This window comes from Oryzias latipes, chromosome 4, assembly GCF_053564925.1.
Source record: "Oryzias latipes strain Hd-rR chromosome 4, Olatipes_Hd-rR_3.1".
Classification (NCBI taxonomy): Eukaryota; Metazoa; Chordata; class Actinopteri; order Beloniformes; family Adrianichthyidae; genus Oryzias; species Oryzias latipes.
In genome coordinates this window covers 29,224,347-29,250,571 of record NC_136240.1, presented here as the reverse complement: position 1 = coordinate 29,250,571, position 26,225 = coordinate 29,224,347, and the positions used below count along the sequence as shown (strand labels likewise).

General features: G+C 38.9%; 1 protein-coding gene and 1 long non-coding RNA gene across 9 annotated transcripts in view; one reads left to right on the top strand and one right to left on the bottom strand.

The window, feature by feature from the left end:
- nlgn1 (neuroligin 1) overlaps positions 1-14,921 on the top strand; it is a 406,572-nt gene extending 391,651 nt beyond the window's left edge. For 5 of the 6 annotated variants that reach the window (XM_078945410.1, XM_078945409.1, XM_020701552.3 and 2 more), the window contains one exon: positions 273-14,921. In XM_078945410.1, coding sequence (XP_078801536.1) covers positions 273-875 — 603 coding nt within the window. In that variant the 3' untranslated portion in view covers positions 876-14,921. The remainder of the gene's footprint in view (positions 1-272) is intronic. The other variant, NM_001201506.1, reaches the window with a different exon arrangement.
- A 10,994-nt stretch (positions 14,922-25,915) lies between these two features.
- Positions 25,916-26,225, bottom strand: part of LOC110014973 (uncharacterized) — a 40,640-nt gene continuing 40,330 nt past the window's right edge. For all 3 annotated transcript variants that reach the window (XR_013655624.1, XR_013655625.1, XR_002290019.3), the window contains one exon: positions 25,916-26,153. This is a non-coding gene — a long non-coding RNA (uncharacterized LOC110014973). The remainder of the gene's footprint in view (positions 26,154-26,225) is intronic.

The following is a 26,225-nucleotide window of genomic DNA, read 5'->3' as shown; positions in this document are numbered from 1 at the left end:
GATGTGTTCTCCCTACCATGACAAAGGTGGATAAAGGTGGAAAGATTTCATGTAATCCATGGAAACCAGTGAAGATCACAAATCATTGAAGAAAAAAAGTTCAGAGCACTGTCTAGTGGGTCTAGATGACCCAACTCCTTAATGTTAAAGTGCCTAGGATAGCACAAGGGTTAAAAATGTTATATTGTACTGGTATGAAACAGACTGTTTCCTTAAAAAGACTGTAGGCTTTTTACCATGCATGTTTTTGATAGTTGTCTTTCTATCTGCAGCTTCCTCCACCAGAAGCAACCAACCGCACACCAAAGACCACAGTTCTGGTGACCAAGCGCCCAAACCCCACTCCATTCCCCACCAAGACCCAGGACAGTCACAACCAACCTCATCTGGTAGACCAGCGGGACTACTCCACCGAGCTGTCCGTGACCATTGCTGTGGGCGCTTCCCTGCTTTTCCTCAACATCCTTGCCTTTGCTGCTCTTTACTATAAAAAGGACAAAAGACGACATGACGTCCACAGGCGCTGCAGTCCCCAGCGGAGCACCGCAAACGATCTGGCCCACACTCAGGAGGAGGAGATCATGTCTTTGCAGATGAAGCAGCACTCGGATATGGACCGAGACTGCAGGGGCGTCAGCGACTCTCTGCACCCACATGATGTGGTGCTGAGGACTGCCTGTCCACCAGACTACACCTTGGCTATGAGGCGTTCGCCAGACGACATCCCACTCATGACGCCAAACACCATAACCATGATCCCCAGCACCATGGGAGGACTTACCTCACTCCACTCTTTTAACACCTTTCCGAGCAGTGGACAGAACAATACCCTGCCTCATCTGCACCCTCATTCACATTCCACAACCCGGGTATAGCCCCATGGATTTTCCCATGATGGCGGAACTCTAATGGTCGAGCCAAAATGGTGATGGCAGTGATCCCGTGGCAACTTGAGGTCGACGAACACAGAAGTGTCTGGAGCTGAACCATCAGCCAGGAGTTGCCGGCTACCTATAAAGTTACACTGGGATCCTACTACACTTTGTTAATACCGAAGGGAATATAGTAAATTGTTTAAGATGGTTTTTCCCATGAGGATAATACTGGACCATGTTTTTTGTACAAAAATAAAAGACACCAATTAAAAAAAGAAGAAGAAAAAAACAGAAACAGTTTGAGAAAAACAGCCTTTCACAAGCTAAAACAGTGCAGAAGATGTTTTTTATGATTAATATTAATATCTTTTCTTTTTTTTTTTTTTGGATCGGATATCGCAGAAAAAGCAAGGTGGGATTAAAAAAAATGTCTGTTTTAGCAACGGGCAGGATGTTTTGACAGATGACTTCCTGACTGGATTTTCTGGAATTAGAGCGGAATACGACACAAAGGAAAATGGAGATGGAGATTGCACTGCAGGATATGTGGGCCGCAAAGTTGGTGCCTTCAAAAAGTAACCTGGGCAACGTCAATAAAGGAGGTCATGTACATAAAGTTACAGGTTCCAAGAAGAACAAAGGAAAGACTGAAAACTCCTGAATAAGTAACCCTGTATGCACAACAGAACCGCTATGAGTAAAAAAAAGAGATATTGCAAATACTTTCCAACCATTTATTTTTGAGGAACGACTTTATTGTATAGAACTTATTTACATATCTATATCTGTAAACTAAGCACCAAGGCTGTTTAAGCCCTCTTCTCTTTGGAGGGATGTCCATACTGCATACCTGCCAGTCGGACAGAACCAGTGGCAAGTAAGGATCAACCAGCTGGCTTTCTGGCAGTTTCATCGTCAACAGAGAGCCGGGGAACAAAGGATAAATGGATATTTTAGCACGATGCGCATGACAATTTATCTGCTTGATGGCTGCTCTGCTGATTATGTCATTATAAAGAGTAATTTTCACCCTGTCCCTTGCATTGGAGAAAAGTAAGACACGTTTCCTGATTGGGTTCCAGGAAAACACAAGCCCTTGCAAGACCACGGGAAACGCCGTCGTCGTCGTGGAAATTCTGGGCTGGAGTTGGAAACGGAAAGGGCTAGTGCTGGGAATACAGTAAATCTTTCTTGCATAGCATAATATAGCTTGAGTGGGCTGGGCAAATAAGGACTAGTTTTGTACTCTGTGTTGGTACTACTTTTTGATAGTGGCTAAATCACATAACATTGTATCAGACTCATTATATGTTCCGTTAAGATCTATGTTCCTTGCTGTTCCACCTGTTGGGGCACTATACCTTATCAAAGTCATTACCTTCACTCTTTATTCCATTGGCCCCTTTTTGTGTTTCTGAGTGGGAGGTGTGCTCAGTGGGTGACACAGTGAGTAAAAGATGTGGCCCAAGAGCAAATTTCCAAAGTGTGCAGAGTGTGTGCTGGTTTAAATGACGAAGGTCTAAATATTTCAAAAGCCAACCACAGATAAATCACATGAGCTGAAAGTAAACTGGAAACACCCAGCAGATGGCTAAAAGGAGCAACTTTATCATGGTGGGCTGATTCCCATGACTCGCTTTTATCTTAGATTAATCATTTGGGAGTGTATTTACAAGTCAGAATATACTTTCTACGAAGGCCAAAAACAAAAATGTGATGAGAGAAAAGTCTTTCTTGAACCTTTTTTTTTATTTTATTGTTAAAGAACAAGGCTATGTCTCAATTCCCGCCCTAAACCCTAACTACTAAAAATCTATTTAGTGTGGGACTACCTGGTGCCTTGGATTTCAAAAGCAATTCGGACACCATGCTTACTACTTAATACTTCTTTTTTTTTTAACGCAAATATGACTTCACTGATTTCAGAAACTAAAAATCTAATCGATCTGTAATCATGTTCTACAGAGACTATTTATGAATCCATTGTTTTCTGATTTTGAAAATAAAAAAAAAACATATTTAAATATGTTATTTTAGCACAAAAATTGTTCAATCGCAATGCATTGTGGTCTATGTTTGCCAATCTAGTAAGCATCGATGCACACTGGTCCTCGCAGAGACTTCTGGGAAATTTCTTGAACATTCAATTTGGGATTTGTAGATTTGGACAGTACTACAGTGAAGGAATTCGGACATAGCCCAACCGTTTTATCACATTTCCAAAACCAAAAACTATAGGGGATCTTTATATCCTGTTTTAAAGTAAATTATTTGTTTTTTTTTGCAGATTCCTAAAGTGTCAAAAACAAAGGTAGGATTCAGTATTTAGTATTTGAGCTGAAAACTCTTCATACAAGTCTTATTTTACCTTCACACTGGGCATGTAACATGCATTCGAGAAAATGCTGAGCGTGCTTTTAATGAACCATCATTGGACAAGCGTTTCATATGTGAAAATGGTCTTAAAAACTTGTGTACCAAGGCGTAAACATAAGAGGTTTGAACATGGAAGCCAAAAACGCAAAAATACATTAACCTTTCAGTGAAATTATTTGATTAAATGCATATGGCCGGCGTGAACGTAGCTTTACAGATTCTCTGTGAGACACTCCTCCAAGAAAATTGTGTTTTCCTATGTAGGCCAAGTTAGCTGCTTAACACTAAGCAAGCAAGATCATGTTTTCTGTGAACACTTAAACACTGCAGTGGCCATCGTCTTCTCCCAAATGTAACAAAGAAAATAATCATAGAATGTGCACATGTGCACTGATTTTGTGTGAGATATTCTGGAGGTAATCTATTTTGGAGTTTTTAGGATGACTTACTATGACAGAATGGGAGCTCTTTTTTTTTGTCAACAGGAGGAAACTTTTCAGGTCTAGGACGAAGGCTCAAACATAGTAAAACGTCAATCCTCACCACCAAAACCAATTATATTTGTCATTGTGATCAATGCCCCACCAACCTTTACCAAAACCAGTGACTGAATAAAAATGAAAAAGGTTATTATATAGCTTAAAATTGGAACTGCACAGACAATACAGCACCAATTTTCATTCATGTTTCATCTTCATTCTAGTTTTTCTGTCAAAACATCTACTTTCCACACCCAGGTCGTCCTTTTTTTTTTTAACACTAAATGCTTGTAAAGACATTGTTGAAGGAGCAAATCAATTATCTCAATGAAGAAATTGGTGGACCTTTTTCTTTTTTCCTTAAGGTTGCCTTCATGTTGCACTCTGTCTGCAGATGTTGGATCCAGGCTGATTTGGGGTTATGATGTTGTGAAAGCTGTTCTCTGTTCATGTTTAGCATTTTATAGATGCCTTGGAGATTGGTGGTGCCTCTATAATTTGGTGTTATAGTGAAATTTACTCCTCCCTTAACAGCACTCGGATGTTTAAAATGTCTCTCTTGATGTCTGGCACAGATTTTTTCTTTAAACTGCTCAAGTTTGTAGTCATCTTTTCAATAGCAGTGTTCGGATCTTAAAATGGCTTTGATGGTTCTCCTCTGAGGGCGGATCTTTGCAGCCAGACATCTACTACCACCCAGAATAAGCCACAGTCTGCAGGATTTCTCTGAGAGCAAAGGTAGATCTCAGATCCAAAAGCCTATGTTGTTTCTCAGATGAAAAGAAGAGAGTGATACATATATTTGGGAGCTAATCATTTAGATAAAGCCAGAAAAATCCTCTTGACATCAGACACAGTATTTCCTTTTTAACAGCTTAACCTCCAATACTCCCTCCATAGAGACCTCTTTACAGTAGCAGAACCAGAATAGGGGTGCGTTAAAAGAGCAAACAGGGAATTTGTTGTGATATGTTAAAAGTTATCAGATACATTTGCAGTTTTTATCTTTAGTTGTTGCTTTAGAATAAGAACTGCTGGCTTAACATCTTGACCCGACTCTGGGAGAACCATTCGAGTTTAATCTGAGGTATGTTTAAAACAATAAGTTGAACAAACTCTAACTTTAATTTGATTTGCTTTGAATTGTAAAAGTCTTTAAATCTTTGGTTCCAAAACGGTTGATTAGTTCAACTTCTGACTTAATTAAGGCACCAATTCTTTCTTTTTTTACTATAGAAAAAAACCTATCAGTGGAGCTCGCACCTGAACAAAAAGGTATGACAAGGTGTGTTATCAGTAGAGATTTCGGATGTTATGCTGGATCCACTTCATCCTGAGTTGAGTCATGAGCTTGCTGGAGCTTTTTCGACAGCTACATGTACTGATATTCACTTCCAAGGTGCAATTTTGGAAGTCACATAATCTATGGACTGCAGGAGAAAAACCCACATGCGAACTCCTCACAGAAAGACCCCCGCTTGGATTCCTTGCTACAAAGCAACATAGCTAACCACCGTTCCACAAAGCAGCCCAGCATGAGAGACAACTGGGTAAACCCTGCTGCTGCTGCTCAAGTAAACCCTTTGGGTTCTAAATGACAAATTATTGTTTTTTTATATGAATACATCCAATTGCTATTATTAATAAAGTGGACAATTATATTTAGGTACAAACCGGTGGACCTGAGAGCATTTTAGTGCAACAAATAAGAGTTTGATACAAGTAGTCCTTTCTTTGTCAGATTATGTTACAAAAATGGCACTTGAATATTGATATTTCCATCTATTTGATATTCTATGAAGATCCAATGTGAAAAAGTTATTCTTCCCACACAAAAACGTTTTGTGCAAAAACAGTTTCTGTTGTTGTTCTGGTTAACTGTCCCTTAGTCTTGGAGAGAGTTACTGTTTACCTGCCTCTACACAACTCAAAAACAAAAGAACTGGGGGAAGATTAAAGGCTAAAAGCTTTAATTGAGTTTTACATTTTGCCATTTCTGTATATAAATGGGAGGGAGGTCAAAGGGCAAAAGGGTCTTTTCTAGTTAGCTGTTGAAGAGCTATTGCTTTTCTTACCAGGGACTCTCATCTGTCTCCTCTTTCATTACGAGCCGACAGCTTAGGCTGTTTCACAAAACGACTCCCTTAACATTTGCACTGTGGACTGCCTTCAGCCTGCTTACATCTTTAGGTCAGTGAAGCCCAAGCACTTAACAACATTCGTCACCGAGTACACATGAGTCATCAGGCAGCGGAGGCAGCAGTCAAATCCAGCTGCTCGGGAAGTTTGAGTCGCTGCAGGGGTGAAGCAGTGAATTTCAAAACGCGAGAAGACTGGAGTACTATAGTTGACAGGGTTTTAAAGCTCAGATGTAGAGAACTCTGTATGCTAAAGGCGAGCTGCTGCTAGGTAAACTGTTTTCCTTCTTCTAAAAGGTGTGTGCAGTGAGAATACCATCCCTTTTTGACTTCCTCACAAACACTTTGCAGTCACTCAAAATGATGAGTGCACGCTGTTTTTATCCCACATAACACTGTGGAGCACAAGATGGATGGAGGGATCAGATTCTGTCTGTCAGAGTGCTTGTTGTTATTTTTTTTGTTGTTTTTTTTGTAATACAGTTCAGGTTGAGGGCTGCTGAGGTGGTGGTGGTTAGCACTGTTGCGTCAAAACAGTGAGTTCCCCTGCAGGGTCCTGTCTGGATGGAGATCTCATGCATTTATATCATTGGAGATTCCATACTTTTTATTGTTGTTTGTCTGTACGTGTGTGGTTCTGTGATGGACTAACAACCTCCCTACAATTACCCACAGACAGCTGGGATAGGCTCCAACAACCTCCTGATGCTAACCAACACAAAACAGGAACTAATGATAAAAGATTCAAGTCAAATTTGGAAATTAGGACTTAAAAGCTTAGATATTATCCTTCAAAACAGTCAAAAACTCTTATTTTGGTTTAGTGATTGACGAAAGATGAGAGGTACCGTTAATTCCCAGAACAGAAAAGAAAAAAAAAAGATCTAGTTTATTTTAAAGATCAGCCTATCAGGCAAAGGACTTATTTTGTTTATCCCTGGGTGTAAAAAAAAGGTTAACAACGTAGAAATTAAAATTTAAAGTCCTGAACATCCATCCCACAGGTCTTTTGGTACAGCCTCATGTTTCAAAAGCTTTTGAGCTCCCGTGCTAATTTTCTGAGTTCAGAATGAATAGAAAATCTCTCAGGGAAACACGCAAATTAATTAAGCCATGCCTTTCTTAGCATTTTAAAATCTATTCAAAATATTTCTTATTTCAAAATCCACATGTTTTGCTCCACATGGACGAGACTTTTGTAGAAAGCAGCTCGATCTTGTTTGTGTAATGCCATGCTCAAAATCCCTTCATGAGGATTCTTGAAAGAAAATGTAGTATGGGAAGGCAGTGAATACTGAGAGAAGTGGAATAAAAACACTTTCCATACAGAAAAAAAAAAAAAAAGATCCCATTAAAGAAAGCAGTCATGCATAATGTGTGTTGGGGTCAGAACCATGTGAACAACAACTGCAGCAGAGGCTGCATTCAGACTAGAAGATTGCTTTCACTGTTGTGATGTCTCTGAAGGTTGTTGAGTTACCTATATGAGAACTTGTAAAACTGCACGGTAAGAGGAGGGAAAAAGATAACGTTTCACATGTGACCCTCTTACAGGCCTTTAAATTATACTTACAGTCTTCTTCTGTCTCTACAATGTCTTGTGCATGTAATGCTACGTTCACACTGCTGTGCAGAATTTTTAATTCTGTTTTCGGGCTCTACGTCCAAAATACACGGCCATTGGAACTTTGAGAATTGCGTAAACGACTAAAGAGTGATACTACTTTGAAGAGTTTGAATTCTTTTCGCGTCGCCAGTGACATCTACGGTATGAAGCTATGTTCACAATGCCCTCGGCAACGGGCGTTCAAGCAATTATCTTTCAATAAAAAGTCTTTGTAAGAGTATGTAAATGCACCTATTTGCAGATTTTTGGATTTCACGTTCAAAACACTCCCTTTTACGTGTAGCCTCTACAACTGTCTTTGGGCTCTATGAACATAACACGTGTGTCTATTGAATGTGTGTTCCAAGTTAAACCAGTCGAATTTTGACCAATTAGGGACAGATTTGATAGTGACCTATGGATGGTGTCCTTTTTAATGAAAATCAAAATTGATTATGGATTAATTCAATTCAATTTTATTTATATAGCTCAAATTCACAACAACAGCCGTCTCAGTGGGCTTCGTGCCGGTAATTGTAAGGTAAACATACAATCAAAAGGATCGTAAATACATAGAATTCAATAGGATAATACTTAAACTTTAACTAAACAGACTAAACAGACAGACAAACTAAACAGACTAAACTAAATTGTCATCCCTTCCCTTAGACCCTCCTTCGCGGTAAGGAAAAACTCCTAATAAATAAACGGAATCCGGAAAAAACGAATAGACTTCAGGTGTGCCCACGTGAAGGAGGGATCCTCCCCCAGGACGGACAGGCGATTTACCAGAACTCTTAGAGAAGAATAAGCTTATCTAACTCTACAACTACATATTTAAAGTCCAGCAAATTATCTTCATCCAGATGAAGTTGGGGGATGGCTGGGGGCGCGAAACGAGCCGGAGACAGGATCCACAGCCAGGTGTAGGAGCAGGAACAGAGGCAAGCCTGAGACGAGGTACACGGTCAGGTACAGGACATTTGACATTATGATTTCAAAATGGTCTGTGCTGGCCGTCCATCTTATTAAAAATGTCAGGTCAACGCCTGTGCCAAGAGGTCGACTTTGGGTAATTGATTCTTTAGTCAGGGGAATGTCAACATTTGGAATGATAATTTGGTGATTCATGCATGATCTAATAGATAGATAGATAGACAACTTTATTTATCCATTTGGGAGGTTCCCGCATAATTGCACTTCTTTTCAAATTTTCCGACAGTATTTTAGACTTTTTTGTCTAATATAATAAAAACTGGCATGAGGAAGGACCTGCAGCATTCTTTAGGATAATTCGTAAACAGTTAGAGAAACGAGTCGGATGTTGTGATCAAGTTGGATGAGAAATGAATAATTGCGGTTCGTCCCCGACCAGAATTCCAGAATAGAGCTGAAAAAGAAAAAGCCTGTAACAACATTCATAAGATTTTTACCGCTTTGACATTTTGCTCCAAGCCTTATGTGGCGGACATGCGCTAGTATCGGACAGCAACAGTCCACAGTGTATGCTAAAAGCGATCGCGTCTTGCATCAGTACGCTCTTGAGCCCTGGTGTGAACGTAGCATGAGGGATGCAGTATTTACATTTAACAGACTGCTGTAGCGTAAAAGTAGCCGAGGAAATCTCACGTAATTACTAAGAGGTGTAGAAAGAAATGATGCTATCTTAATGTCTTTACAACTTTACTTTATGTCAGCACTGGATTCACCACCACACTAAAGTCCACCATGTTTTATGTGGACAGAAACCTTTTCATCAGCAGGCTGCATATTATTTTAAAAGGACCTTGTAAGGCTGTTTTTTACCTGCTTCCTTTGCATGAAAGAAAAACGCTGTGTTTCTTTCTAAACTTTAAATCACTGGTGATGTTTCCCATGTTCAAGAGAGCTGCTGGTTTGAATGATAAGAAAAAAAAAGCCTCTCCACCCTGGATTAGAGGATTTTAGATAGCTATCATTACATTTTATTTAAATTTTATGTCAAAATTAAAAAAGGTAAGGTCTCCAAAACAAAATGGAGGATTGTTGAGGAAAAAATGTATGGAAACAAATTAGGAAAAAATGGAAACATATGATAATTCTTTAAATTAGAAAAAAAATTAAGTTAAGGATAAATAAAGTTAAGGATTTCAAGTAAATCTTAAAATTATCTGAATAAATCTGGAGGTTATATGATTGGTCAGATTTTTTTTTCAATTCAGAAATTCAATAGAGATTGCAATAAGTCTGTTTCAGCAATTGTCCAATTTTTAATATTCTCTTCTCTATTCGGTGCATTTTAATATGAGGGAAAAAAAGAAAAGGTTCTGAAAAATGGCAGTGCATTACAACATTTTCGCATAAAACATCTTCATACATTTTATTTGCCATAATTTTTTTCTTTACTTGTTTTGATGAGAGAGAATCAATAAAGACCCGGATGAAAAGGGCACATCTATTCCTAAAAGCATGTCATGGAGTAGGTCAGTACATTAACAGCAGCGAGCGGCGCTCTCCAGGGAGGAGAGCAGGACGACCACGAGCCGTCAGCTGAATTAAACATATAATTGCGCTGATGGGTAAATAGTCAGGCGTCTGCAGGGCAATGCTAAGTATCTGACAGCTGAGGACGAATCCTTATTAATAAGATGCCATGCTTCCAGTTGCTTGATTGATGACGGCTGAAAACTCGAGCAACTGATAACATAAGGGAAGTGACAGAATTGCTGGTCAGCTCCTGACATATTTGAAATTGTAAAGGGAAATAGCTCAAAAGTGTAGTGAGTTTAACACATTCTGGCAGTTGCTAACAAGATTTAGCCGGAGTTTTGACGATGTACAAACAACCCCGTTTTCCCACACATAAGAGCGCGCGCTGACATCCTGAGGCTTTAAACTGAACAGACAAAAGGAGAAGTTGACACAGAAGTCAGGGCTTATGAAAGTCAGCAAATGCATTCAACAGAGCTTTAGCTTTATGTGTAAAAGCAGCCTGAAACTGAGCTACGAAGAGAAGTTTGTCTGTGACCTTCGGTCATCTAAATCTCGTAGAAGTTGTTAAGAAAGTTAATGCTGGCGTACTTTCTCAAAAGAAAAGGCTGTTGCTTCAAAGATATCTTACATTTTGAGCAGAGGATGGAAGCAGCGGAATTAGAACTCAGCAAAAGCAGCTAGAGTTGTTTTTCATTCTGCTGCACGCTTTATGGTTTACGTTATTTCAGTTTTCAAAAGGAAAGAAAAAAACCTGTTGACCAAGGGGAAATACCTTTGGTGAGGCTCTCAGAGACTTCTTATATTAGCAATGTTTGATAAAATGCTGATAGAAAAACAACATCAATGACTTCCAAGAGAAGGGTTTCCAAGAATCAGTCCTCAAATGTGTGTGCTGCAGTACTTTTATTAAATCATCTAAACATCTATAAATTAGAATAGGGACACCTGAGGCACTGTATGGAGCCATGGCACAATCTGCTTGATGTGTGTCATTATGCACAGCTTTGATCCACTCTCTGTCTGGCTTGGAAAATGATTACTCCTTTTTTCCAGCAATATTATCCTGTAGCTTTACTGTATTTTTGGCACTAAAGGGCACACCCCATCATCAGGCTGACTAAATGGTCCATTTTTGAATTTTTGTCATATATAAGGAGCATCAAACTACAAGCTGCATCAAGCGAGATAAAGAGTCAGTGGCTGCGTTTTCATTGACCATGAAATTGCGCATATTGAAATTGTGATATATTCGCCTAATGGAAACACGATACTTTCGAAAAAAGTCACATTTGGTGGTTTTTGAGGTGTACCAAATTTGATATATTTTGCAAACTTGCAATGGAAACACTTGTTTTCGAATTAAATGAATCACGTGACCACAGAAAGCCAGTTTGTAGATAGCAACGGCAATGCGTTTCTTGGTAGGAACCATCTGCCATGGACACCGCACAGCGGGCACAACATGAAGTCCCACAGCATCACACGGCTCATCAAAAGTTGAGCATGTCATGCGCTATTGTTGGATCCGTAGATCCTCTGTAAAATCACCTAAATCGCTTCATCCGTAGCCGTTCCCACGTGTAAGGAGCTTGCTGCTCCATGGCCTGAATCAGACACTGACGTCTCCTTTGATAGATGATGACTGGCGCTAGTGCCATGGCAGACATTCGAATGTATTTGCTGTAAATCAAAGTATTGTTCATATCCATTGCCATGTTTTTGAATTTACTTTACATGTGAGTTGGTTTGTGTTTATTTGTATTTATGTTTTAATCAAAACAGTGTAATTCAGAAATTGTGTTTTTTTACACTTCTAGAATTTTGGTGTATGTGTAATGGAAACGCAGCAAGAGATGAGCAAGTTAATCAAACTTTCTTAACTGGATTCACAGTAACTCTAGAACTAATTTGTAACACTCTACACATTGGTCATGTTAGAAGCCTTAATCCATTTACATATTTACAACACGTGTAACTCCCAACCTTGTTTGCAACATTTAAAAAATGGGCTAATACTACCAAAAGAAATATTACCGTGACTACGCAACTCCCAACCTTGTTAGCAACATGTAAACAAATCCCAGTCCAAGACACTACACATGACAGTGCATTCCATTACAATGTTATCTAAAGTTCATTTTTATTATCCACCTGGTCAGCTTCCTGTTGAAGAATTAGCGTGACATAATTGCTGTTCTGATTCATCTTTATTCAAGGTAAACTCAAATTGTGAATTGCATAAAAAGAGTTTAACCTTCATCAGCAGCCGTGTTAAGTTTGAAGACTGAAACTATGTGGAATTGTTTGATTCCTTGTTTGTCCTGAATTCCCAAGTGTCATTTTTAGAGTAACAACAATAATCACCATGTGAACAGAAACCTTGAAGAGACCAGCTCCGATAGATACCATCTGATGTCTAAACTATTCCTTTTTTGTTTCATTTACCTTTTTTTATGTCCCCCCGACATCAAGTTTTTTGTCCATCCTGGCAACAAAGTGTAGTTCCTAAGTGCAAAGACATGAAGCTTATTTATCTGACTTTGTCATCTCTGTTGTGCAGCAGTGATGTTGGGGTAGCAGTTTCTTTGACTGATTGTGAGTAACTTACTGTCTCAATGTCAACACTGTCTATCTTCTGTCTCCTCATCACTGTTAGTTTCCAGTTTTTATGGTGCTTTTTTATCTCATGACAATGACAAACATGGTAGTGAGGAGTTCATGTTTTACTATGTTTGAAGAAATGCCTGCATCAAAGATGTGCCCAACGGTGAATATCCATCCATTCACATCCGTATAACACTGGACCCAGGATCAGTGGCATAAATCCTTATAAGAAACTTCCACAGAAAAACATAAATAGCTAAGATCTATGTATTATGACTTAAACTATGAATAACACAGAAGGATTACAGTGCACTGACTTCATCAACCCTCCTAAAAATAGAGTCACCAAAGCCCTTTTAAACAGAACTGGGATGCTGTCGAGGAAAGTCGATAATTCTTGTCTTATCTGATGGATCTTTGGTGTTACCCTCTGAGTTTGAACCACCTAGACAGTTTTTTTTTAACTATTGTAACCCCAAACAACAGGATAGGGCTGTGTTTTGTTACTTTCTCAGGTTGACGCTCCTCAAAACAAAATAAAAGCTGTGGTTTACAAGATGGACGGCATAAAAAAGGAAAAGTGATACGAAAACTTATTTTGAAAAAGATTTTCCCCAATTTTTCGTTCTATTCATGATCACGCCAAACGTGAATCCTAGTTTTAGATGGCATGATAATTGTATTTAGCAAAGTTATCAATTCAATTTCAGATTTGTAAGGGATTATTTGACTGATGGTATCTCCCAGTTGGTTGGTGTGTTACAAAAAAAAGTACATATATGTGCAAAAAGGTAAATTCCTTCGCCATTGTTATTAAAACCATGGTTTAGAATATGTAGTCAATAAATTTAATCATAATGTTTCGAGGAATTTCAACATCTCCCTTAGCAAAAAGTAGTACTCTTTAAGTATTTTTAAGTATACTTGAGTACAAGTATGGCGGGTAGTATAGACCATGTAGGTGTAGTGTAGGAAGTATACTAACAGAATACTTCTTCAGACTAAATTGGAAAATTTTAAGTTACATTTAAGTAGTATATAAAAATTACAATTCAAGTATAATGCCTCACTTTAAGCCTCAACTAAGTATACTTGTAGTACACTTAAATAGACTACTTTTTGCTAGGGTTTTACGGTTAAACATCATGGGACAGCAAAGTTTTGATTAAAAGTTGGCCTGTGGAATTCCTTTTAACATCTCAAGTCACGCACATGCTTTCTTTTAGAGGAAATGTTGGGCTTTTAAAACACGGAGCTAATAACAATAAATGCTGACAAGATGGCTCAACGAGCAAATAAAATATGAAAAGAAGCTGAAATTTTATGGCTGTTTATATGCTGTGGCTATTTTACAGGGAACGCTATGACTTTTAGCCGAGGAGGAGGAAGTGTTTTTGTTTGAGCTCAGCATACTATAAAAACTATGACATAAACCTTTTCCCTGCAGTTATTTCTAATTACTCCCCCTTGCGCGGTTCATGACTGAACTTATCTTGCTCATGACATGAACATTCTGTTTTCTTCAGCTCATGATGAGGACACTAGTTGGATGAGTTTGCTTCCATGTCGGTTTGGTTGGGTGTCTGCAAACAAAAATGACAGCATTCCATAATTGTAAATTTCTCAACAAATATGTGCAAATGTCATTATTTTCTGCCTTTATTTAGAAATCTGTGGTTTCTTTGCTGTTTTTTGCTCTTCAGAAATGAGGCTTGTAAACATTGATGTTTAGTTCTGCAATGTGCCTATTTTTTCTTTTCTTTTTTCTTTCTTCTGGTTATTTATGTGTCAAACACCATCCAGCTTGTCCTGAAAAAGACTTGAATCTGAATCTTTTGGTTTTTGCTTTTGCACTCATTTTCAACAGTGTTCACACACAAATGGCAGATTTACGGCTGGATGCGTTTCCATCAGTCATAAGGGGGGATTCCACAGGTAGCATTTCCTTGGATCCCAGCATCAGTAGCATCAGGGTGCCGCTCATCAGGATTGGAATGAGTTGAAATTTTGGGAACGACCACATGCCCCCTCCATCCTGACTGAACTCCACAGTCGGCCCACGATGACGTGCATGGGAAGGACAAGCGCTGCAAATGAATGTAACGCAATGTGCCATTTTCTGACCTCAAATCACTGCAGAAATACCAACTATGAGACCTCAGATTCATCTTAAGAAGTTTTTTTTTTTTTTTCTTTATTGCAATCAGTCTAAAACTACAGATGGATTTGTTTAAGATTGCCACGTGAAATAGCAGGAACAATGTGAGCAGGTCTGGCATTTGTATCGTAGTTTTTTTGTCACTTGTCTTTCTTTCTGGTTAAATAGTCTTACTCTTCTGGAGCACAATAAATGATTTTAATATGCTTAAAATGTTTGTTTTTTACCCATAAACTATTCATTCATCTTCTTTCTTTAGAATGTTGGTCTGGTGACTTATTAGACTAAACATAAGGTCTGGTGACTTATTAGACTAAACATAATTGGATTAATCCAATTTCATTTGGTTTGGACTTCTTTGAACTGATTTTACATAAAGATTGGCATCAGCTGCATAGATGAAACATGGCTGTTGTTCTCACAATAAAACTACATCAAGATGCCCGTTTCCAAGCAAGAGGTCAGCTTTTGTATCAGGTCAGTTCATTGTGATGGTCAAAAACATCCATACCCTTTGAAAACGGTTAAGATAAAGTCAGAATGACCATGACGGCTGGCTGACACCGGCTAAGCAGAAGGAGACACAGTCACTTTACAGTCCTCCAAAAATTTAAAGGGTGTTTTTCACTTGTAGACTGTCTGGTGCTTTGAAAAATTCATGGTAGTTTAATACATTTCCATACTATTCTAAAACGTTGGTTGTTGATTTTATTTTGTGAGTATTGACAACCACTGACAATATGAAAACTGGACGGAGTGAGTGTGACGTCACCCATAGAAAAAAGCTTCCTTCCTGCTCTAACCAGATCAATTCAAGTCAATTCAGTCGCCATTTTTCTGGTGATACATATGTCACCATGTCTGAACCAGAAATCGCAAGCAGTGATTGCTTTGATTTGGTTTAAGTCAGCATTTGCACAGTAGTCACTTTTGCTAATCAGGAGTGAGCTTGTTGGAATTCCACACCCCTACCTGGAAACCAGGCTATGGAGAATCTGTCAATCAAATGTTTCGGGGCCATGTCAATTATTATTGAGGTGTCTGATTGGCCAGTTTATAATTTGAATAATTTGCACTACAGAAAAACGTTTATTAGCAATGCGTATTTTAAAAAATGGTAGCAGAAGGAGAATTATACAAATACAATAACTGATGAATTGCGATTTATTTGTCAATAGAAGTATTTGGGAGTTTTGGCTTCTGGGAACCAACAGGTGCTTTCTATTTGGAAGGCCGGGGGAGGGGGGGGGGGGGGGGGTTGTCCAGTTCTCACAAACACTCAACAGTCACAGCTGCCTTACTTTTGTGCCACTGGGAGCCAAAAAAAAGTCTTATTCAGTAGTTTCCAATACTCTTTCTCTGATTAGTTTGATGAGTCACCAAACTCCTCACACTTCATTATTTCCTTATTTTTCTGACTTAAAAAAAGGCCAAAACTTTCCCACTCATGTTAGGAAATAAGAAAATCCACAGGAGTGTTTGGAGACATTTAGTAGATTTCCTCCGACTTTGTCTGAAGCTTTACGGATCAGCTTTTATATTATTGACTGATGAGAATCTTTCAACTCATGGGAGAACGCAGCCTGCAAACTGCTTCAAGAAAGAACACAGCTTCAGAGACTGATTCTTTAACTGCACTCTAACTACGGTAAGAAGGCAAGTACTGAACATTTTAATGACATTTTTGTTTCTGGTCATTTCTTGGAATTAACATTATACTATCAAACAGCAGCATTGCACTATTGTGCTTTAAGAGCAGCTGTACATGCTTGTATTAATTCAAATGTTTTTCTTAACTCTCCCTCTTAAACATTACCAATGTTTAGATTGTTTCATGTTCCCTGAGTTCACATTGTCACAAAATGGGCAGGTGGCTGGTTCCATTTGCTGCAGGTTTTATTAGCACAGCTAAAAGTTCACAAATCAAAATCAGGGTAAGGCAAGCAGGTGTCAATAATGAGCATTGGAGCATCAGGGAAGAAACAGGAGTGGTAAGGATCCAGGCGAGATTTGGGGCAGGTGGCAGGCAAACAGAGTCAGAGACAAAACAGGGTCAGGAAATCAGAAGGTCAGTCAGGATACAACACTCGGTAATGCAGGCAGAGTAGCACAGACAATACTTCACACTAAGTGAGGCTCAGTGCAGTGCTTAAGTCATTATTATACATTGAGCTGCCATCAGTGTGTGAATGTGTGTGCATGGATGAGTGGAACAGTAGCTGTAAAAAGTTTTTGCTTCTCAGACCAATCCCTGTCGACTGCTTTCAAAATGGGGGTGCCCGTGTCAGGGAGTAATGATGAGGGATTTGTTTATTGGGGTGTCCGCCTGGAAATATAGATGAAGAACATTGTTCCAAAGTCTGGAACAAAAAAAAAAACAGGTAAGCCGATACCACCAAATGAGGAAAGAAAAACAGAACAAACTATTAAAAAAGAAAACTTTAGGCCTATATGAAGTTTTAACCGTTGAACCATTTGAACTGCTGCCCCTTTTTTTAGTTTTTATATGATACATGCAAAATGTCTCTTTGTAGTACCCTTGACTTGAGTTGTTGCTCAGGTTCTCTACCAGAGGCCTGGGAACTTGAGGCTCCTGTGCAGTACCTTAAAGCTTAATTTCCAGCGGTACGGTCCTGCTCAAATGTACCCATTAAGCCCGATAAAACCGTAACACATTTGGGCCCGTTGGTTGATCCAGCTACTGTTGAAACCAGTTGATTGGCTAAAGGTCAAAGAAAGCTCCAAGAAAGTAGTTGATTTCCTCTTTGCCCCCTGCAATTTTGTCTCTAACAACATTTAATGACTTGTATATACCAAGTACCATAAGCCAAGCAGAAAAGGTGAGCTGCTGGATGACCTCCATTCTTGTGTTAAACCCCCCCCCCCCCCCCCCCCCCCCCCACACACACACACACACACCCAAGCACCGTGACAGTCCAGCTTTGAGTGAAAACACTCACCTAAATTGCCTGGAGCATTCTAAACCGTACTGCCCAGCGGTAACAAGGCCTTACAGTTCCTGACACTGCACTTTTCAGGACTAAGATGTCTGAGGCCTTTCCAGGAATGTGCTATAGCCACTCCTCCGGTTTGGGGGTTATTAACCCAAGTACTCTGATTACCACTGGCACCACTGTCTTCCTTATTTTCCAAGCCTTCCTTCATTTCACTACTTTCTCATATTCCTTCTTCCTGATGTTGCTATTAGTTGGTATTTCGACATCCATCACAACAGCTTTCCTTTGTTCTTTATCCACCACTCAATTCTCTGGTTGGTTATATTCATAATACATTATATTTAAAAGCAACTTTCAAAACACCCATGACACTGTACAGATACTTATACACAGTTTTCCTGTTGACTTGTATCTGGAGGTCCTGGGGGGTATTCCAGGAAGCATGTTTAAACTAGCCTGACTTTAAGCCTGAACTCTGGCTGAAATCCGCCTGAACTCGCTTACTCTGGGTATGTCGGTTCCAGAAGATATGAGTTGGCATAATTACGCTCGACTTGGTAACCCTGGGTTAATGCTCGTGCACGGAAGGTACATAAAGACATTCTCAATAGATCGCCGATTTCCGGAGTCACCATGGAAACGCGTGGAGAACCAAAGAGAGCCCAATACTTTAGTGAGACGGAGTCTGAGATTTTAATGACGGCGTATGAAGATTATACGTCCATCAAAAAAGTAACACAGCTGCATCGTCAAAAGAAAGAGTTTCTGCTTGTAGTAAAAGAACAAAGTAAACGCACAAGTTTCTGATCTTATTTCCATTTTCCTTGTGACGCATACATATATATAACTTATCTAATTTTGCCACCTTAAATGAAATACTTCTATTGGTAACAAACAATTGAGTTAAATTTAATCAACCTAATTTCTTACGTCTATAAAACTCAATAATTGTTTATACAACTCAAATTTATGTATTTATCAAACTAAATGTCATATTACTCCAATTCAATTAATATTTTTTCCATCTTAATTAATTATATTTCTTGATCTCTCATATGTCTAATTATGAGCCGGCAGATATGCTCATTTTTACAACAATAAAAAGGACGAGGAAAAAATGCACATTGCGCTCAAATTCATTAAAGAATTCTCCGTCTTTGTCATTATACTCATAATCGGTAGGGGTGCTATATAAACTCATCATCCTCTCCTTCACTCTCACTCATGGTGCAGAGACATAAGCACAGTAGGACAAAATAACTCAGCAAAACATGGCAAAACACAGTAAAAGAGCTAAACAACTAAAAAAATTTGGTCAAAAACCCACACTTAAATCAAAATCCGTCCAGACTGGCATAGGAAATGGTATCCCACAATCCCTTGCGGTGCCGATCTAACAGCAGCACCAAAGTTACACCTACTTAATTGAATTAATTTGAATGAAAGTAAAATAACTGTCTGATAACTACGTGCTATTTTTAAACTGACTTAACAAAAAAATAATTTATCTTAACTGAAGCAAATAACTAAGTTAGATCAAAGTAAAAAAGTTGAATTTTCCAACATCCATATGTGGTCTTATCACCCTCTCACGGTGGAAAAAGTATTATCTGAGCTTCTTCATCCACTAAATCATCTTCAAATGGACACGCCATGCTGCTTCACCTCTCTGTAAACAAACTAACCTTCAACTAAACCTGCTCCTGACCAGGTTATGTTCAGAGCATGAGTTGCTATGGCAACTTGACGTACCCTGAAACATACCTCCATTTCTGGAACCGAAAACTGAGGTTATCAACTTCCTTAGCCTCAAACTTACCATGGGAGCTAGCATAACCTGCTTCCTGGAATACCCCCCTGGTCTTTGCTCTCAGTGTTTTTACTTTGACCTTGAGATCCCGGCCCATATTCCACACACATGATCTGTACATAATGATACTTTTTCTAAAAACCCTCACATGGAACAAATGACAGATGCTTCAGTCATAATTATTATCTTCTTTAATTAATGTTTATGTTGGAGAAAACTACCATAGATACCAATGTTGCCAGTATCAGAAATCAACTTTAAGAACATCTTTCTTGTGTTATTATTTTGCAGTGTTTGAAAATATGAGGATTTCTATTATATTAATAGTTATTATATTAATAATTAACAGAGGACCCCAGCTGCAACAAATTTTAGTCGAATGAAATTATAGACTTTATTATGAGGATAAAAACCCATAAGCAAGTGTTGCTTTATATGTCCTTTAATATTGGCTATCCATCCTTTGAAAACATTATCACACAAGCAATCACACGCTCAGAAAGAAGAAGTGGCATTTTGTTTTTATACTAATTGGGAATCAATCCATATTTCTTTTTTATCCTCCGAGGAAAACTGTGACATTTCACACTGTTCACCAAGGATCAGAAACAAATAAAAGCAGGGACTGAATGACATTTGGGGGGCAGGTGGCTCTTTGGAGTGGAGTGTAAGAGACCAACAGACCATGCATGTATGTTCCCTGCCAACACAGAGTGGGTGTGTGTGTTGGTGTGCATGTAACTGCACTTGTTTGACCAAAGGTTCAACACAGTGAGACCACTCAGCCACAGAACCCTGTAGAAATAGCTTGATAAGGAGGGACTTAGTTACCATAATAATGCATCTCATCTGTGCACATCAAACACTCCTGCCCAGACTGATAACCCGCCCTTTAATTTAGCACCAATGTTTGATCTGGATGTACTGCTGCTCCCCCTGGGCTATTGTCACAGGCAATACAACAGTTGGTAATTGCTGTGTACTTCAGCAGTGTTTCATAAATAGGAGAGTTGCATAATGTGGCTCTTATATTGCAAAGCTTCAAAAAGTTGAAATGAAAAAATAAATAGCTGAAAACTAACTTTGAATGCTCTGCCCTTTTGAAGCAGTAGCAGTGTCATTATACAACTAATCCTTTAAAAATAAAAACATTATTTTGCAATGTTCTTATTAGATTTTTAAAAAACTATTGAAAAAACTAAGCAGATTAAGCATATTTTCCAATATCTTTAGAAAAATAACATCGAAAATTGTTATGGTTTGCCTCTTCTTTTTTTAGTTTTGGGGGTTTTCTTTTGCTTTCTACTGTGTAAATCTGCTGTGACTCTTCCTTGAGTCTCTGCCCAGGGTTTTCGTGGAGATGGTCACACAGCTGCTTTGAGTTATCTCGTTTTTTCTTATTATTTAAGGTGTTCTTTTGTGTTTGAGCCATGTGTTTTAGTTCCTGTATTAAACCTACTAGAATCTCTAAGATGTGTGATCCCGAATGAGGAGTTGGCAAAAATGTTCTGGTGAAGGGACTGATAATCCAGGGTAAAGGGGAAAGAGAGTTGGGATTGGGGAAGACTTTAACGTGGACTTGGCTGAGGAAAATATAGGTCAATTTTTCTTCCCCAAAAGTTGTTTTCATGCAGTCAGAGATGAACCGCCACAAAACGTTTGGTTTTTAACACTAAGCTGTTCCATCCGCCTCTTTGTTGGAGGAGGACATTTCATTACGAGAGGTTGCAAAAACCTGAGTGAATGTCATTGCAACACACCAGCTGCCAGTGATAGTGGGGTGTGAGTCGGGTTTTATATCTTTCTGGTGCAGATAAATAAACTTACCAGTTGGCACAAGGTGTTTGGCCCAAAGACAGACTGTTTGGTTGGATCAGATTTGTACTCTTGACCAACAGACTGGCAGACATTCTTATTGAACTATTGAGCAACAGCAATCCCCAGCTTCTTCTGGCTTACTAGGCCAACATCTGGCACTGATGATCAAGAATGACTCAGAATTAGTGACCAGGAAAGTTTTCTTGCCACTAGACGATTCTGCAGTTGTTTCTAAGCCAGTTAATTTAAAATCTGTTCTGCTGTGGAGCAGAAAAGACATATTTCTTGGTAACAGAGACTTTGAATCATGTTTTTTCAGTTTTTTTTACGTGTCAAAAACACAGAGCAGAAGCTTTGTGCAGTGTAATTGGGTTTAGCTGAGTTTCTGCATCTTTTGAGACGGCTACCTGTAATTATAATCTATCTCACTCTCTTAGAGGACTTTGAGCTGAAAGGAGCATACGTTCTATTTAATAGCAGATTCACATCTTTATTGATCTAGCACTTTAAGATTTCAAATACCATCTGTTCAGCATGTTTGACTTTGATTATATGTGGCAACTCCCAGGTTAGCCCAATTCAAGAATTTCATTATCTACTAGTAAAGCTAAAGAAAAATTTGGTGAAGGATAGTAGAAAGGCAATTGAAAGATTTTACTCTTTTTTTCCCCAAAGTGGCCTGCTAAATTGTGTGGCAAATTAGAGCTGTTTTCAATTTTCCTTTACTTTATCACCAAATCAACCCAAACACATCACGAGTAAGCTAGCTGTCATCAAAAACATGCATAAAAGTTCTTCCACTTATTTTATCGTCTTTACAAGCAATCTTACCGTCTTGACTGAGCCAAACAAATTAAATTTGAGAGGATGTGAGGGCTCTTCCTGCCTCTGTATCCAAACAACTTCAAGCTTAATAAAATCTGGCAGCTTGCCTGTTTCTGCTGCTTGAATTTGTCCAAGGAAAGCTATTTTATTAAATATGCCAGGCACACTTTACATGAGCGAAGTTACAGTGACAAAAACAACATCAAAAAGCATTTGACTTTAGCAAGCATCACTTTTTTTATTTGGTTTTTTTTTTTGACAAATCTGTAAAACATGTTTTTAACTATGTTTTTCTTAGGTATCCAAAACAGTACTAGTTTTCATCACACACCACAACCCAGAGATGGAGCTAGAACATTTTTAAGGGAGGGACAGCTACAAAAGAAAGGATCAAAATACCATGCTTTCACTGATTTGCAGTTTGCGGCAACCCCTAAGGGGGCATGCTGAAAGGAGAAAAAAAAAATAGACTTTACTTTGACAACATTTTATCGTTATACAGTGCTTTAGAATGTAGAGTGCATAACCCTTGTGCTGTCTTAGATGACCCCACCCTTGCATTGATGTGTTCTCCCAACCATGACAAAGGTGGATGAAGGTGGAAAGATTTCATGTAATCCATGGACACCAATGAGGTTCACAAATCATTGAAGAAAAAAGGTTCAGAGCACTGTCTAGTCTAGTGGGTCTAGATGACCCAACTCCCAATGTTAAAGTGCCTAGGATAGCACAAGGGTTATAGTAAAAAAAACTAAGGGGAAACCATGTTAAATCTGGTTAAATCCTGGTTATTCTTGGTCCTTCTTTATGAAAATGTGGATGTTTTGTACTTCCATTTCGATGTGAATATGTATCAAAGCAGGCAGAAAAACCAGTGGTGATTACCCTCCAAATTTTTACCGACTCTGCAGGATCTTGTCATGCTCTGAATATTCAGAGTATAATAATTATAATAATGATAATGACAATAATAATAATAATGATGGAGTGGATTTTGCGCCGCTTTTTCAAACGCTCAAAGCACTTAAAACATGTATCCATTCATTCACTCTTCTTTCATACTCGGTGATAGTAACTGACAGAGGTGTGGCTGCCAGTAGGCACCTATGGACCTTCTGACCATCAACTGGACTTTCATACGCATTCACACACCAGTGGTGGTACACTGGAGGCAGGGAGGGGGAAGTACCTTGCTCAAGGACACAATGACATTTGGCTGTGGGGGGGCAGGGGGACAATCCTCCAACCCTATATAGTTCAGCAGCAGCAGAAGGTCCCTCACTGCAGCTGTTACAGACTCTGTGGGCTTTGCACTTTGTCTGTCTGTGTAAATGAGTGAACAGTAAATCCAGGTTAAATCATGCAATCATCCAGAAGTGCAGAAAAATGTTCAGACTAATTGACCAATTCATAGTGATCACATCGAATTAACTTAAAGTCCTATTAGCAGCAGGAAGATGTAATTTCATGCTGCTGGACACTGTATTTTTGTGGCCAATCAGGTAAAGCCATCATTTCCTATTATAACTTTGCTTAGAAAAAGAAAAAAGCAGCTCCTGAGGAAAACTGACACTAAAATGAGCCGACTTGCATATTTATGTTTGTGTGAAAAAACACACTGTGCACAGGAGGTCAGTGCCTCAGGTTGATGTTCATACAGTCACAGCTGGTGTTGTATCACAGATTTCTGCACACAGATAAAGGCATGTTAGGTGAGGAGTATGGTGGCCCTGAAGTGCAAATCCCACCAACAAATCATTATAAGGTTTAAATGATGGACAAACACCATCATTCAATCAGCGATGTACCACCAGTTCCGCAAAAAAGAAACATTTTGGATAAGAAAAATAATTTCAAGAAATCAAAATTAAATGATAAAAAATAAACCAAAAGTACAAAGCAGATGTTTTTGCATTGAGTGATTTATCAATGTAATTTGTACTTCAGGGCCACCGTAGTTGTCTGCAGACATCTAAAAAAATGTTGGGACACGGATTAAATATGAAGCATGCTCTACTGAGTAAATGCTATTTATATAAAAATTCACCATACATGCTTCAGTTAAAATGAAAATGCCAACACTGACCTTCACAACATTCTATGAATCCCTTCAACAACATTATTTATTATATAAATCAAAGTAAGCCATAGAAACAACATGTGTTTTTACCTCTTTTTTGTGGCTCAGAACAGCAAAATTGTCATCGGCATCTAGGTCCTCTTGCCAAATTAACCCTTGTACTATCCTAGGTACTTTAACATTGGGAGTTGGGTCATCTAGACCCACTAGACAGTGCTCTGAACCCTTTTTCTTCAATGATTTGTGATCTTCACCAGTGTCCATGGATTACATGAAATCTTTCCACCTTTATCCACCTTTGTCATGGTAGGGAGAACACATCAATGTATGGGGGGGGGGGGGGAATCTAAGATAGCACAAGGGTTAAAAGGTTTTACAATAGTTATAAATCTGTGATATTCCACATTAGTTTGAGTCAAATAAGCCGCATGTAGATTTTCTGGCATTCCCCAAAGGCTGATTATGACAGTGAGTGTGTCATTCAGACATGCATATTCTGTTCAAGGAAGCTGGTACTTCAGACCACAGTTTTGTTCCAGGATCCAGGATATGATCTTCAAAAGAGTTTCTGTCTTGCTCTGTTCTGCAGGCGGAATCACTTGCTGAATTTATAAAATGCTCTTATTAGCTATGACCCGCCGTCTTCTGTGGTTTTTGCCCCTTTTATTCTGCATGACAGCGAATGTCATCAATACTGGACCATGAGAGGAGGGTGACCCTGTGACCCTCTGGCACATCACTGCAGAAGATTTTCCCCCTAAGGTTGCTTCATCCATCCAGTGAGCTGTGACATCTAACAAACTGTGCTGGTGCACTGTCCAACAATCCATCATGGTGGCAACATGACTGACTTTAATGAGGTATGACATCAAGGTCTTCCTCTCTGATGGACAGTGTCCTTTATTCACAGACTGGGACCAGAAATGAACTTTTATGATGCAATTAAGCAAAATTTCAATTTAAAAATTCTTTTGGATTTTCATTGCAAAGTAAAAAGCTTTAATTCATTTGATTAGGAGAATAATAAGCAATTGTGCTTCCAAAAAGGATTGTACAACTTTAACAGTTTTCTTAAATCAACTTTAAATCCATAATTGGTTGTAAATTCCTTTATATAAGCATTAACTGTTTGACTAAGAAGCGACATAGAGACCAGACATGTAACACGCAATTTACATAAACGGAATTTTCCTTAAGAATTGGATTGAAAGTAAGACAGTTGTACTACATACATTAAAATTCACACTGAAATTGCAATGTTATGGAAATAACCTTTGACCAGATTCATAATTTGTAAGTGGTCAAATGCTACAGAAAACGTTGGAAAATTAGTAAGCAACATATAGTAAATCATGCTTATTGGTTACTTGAAGTGGTACTGCCACCTAAAAGGTCATCATGAAAATAATTATACAATTGTTGCCTTTGAGAGAAATAAAAGTCAGGAAACTAACAGTCACCTGCAAAAGGACCTGGCTGCAGACAACAAGATGGTCCCCAGTCATTAGCCAAAATCAGAAGTCGGGAACTGGAAGCTTGCGTCCTGTGCCCCCCCTCCCCATTTTATATGCAAAAAATACTCTTTTTTTTTTTTGGGGGGGGGTCAAAAAAGACAAATGTAGCTGGCGACCCCTAAAAGTTTATTGTTTTTGTCATGTTCTGCTTGGCGAGACAGACCCAGATCATAAAACCTGGAAAGAAACACAGGAAAGTTGGATGGAAGTTAAATGGATTTATTTTCCTGGACGTGAATCCGAGGGTGAGTAAGTTGATGATTGTATGCTGGCGAGATGAGACTGGTGTGGCGACCGGGAGTACTGGCTTGAAGTTGTGGCGTGGCTTGGGAATCTTGACTTGGGCTGGAGTCATGGCGTGGATTGAGGCTAGGATTGCGGATGAGGAATGGACTGCTCATACATGGAAAGACCCAGGAGGACAGCTCTTGGTGATTGGTCCTGTAGATGAGGCAGAGGAGGGAGGTTAGAAGATAAGCAAGAGTACGGGAACATAGTAGGCACAACTTGAGT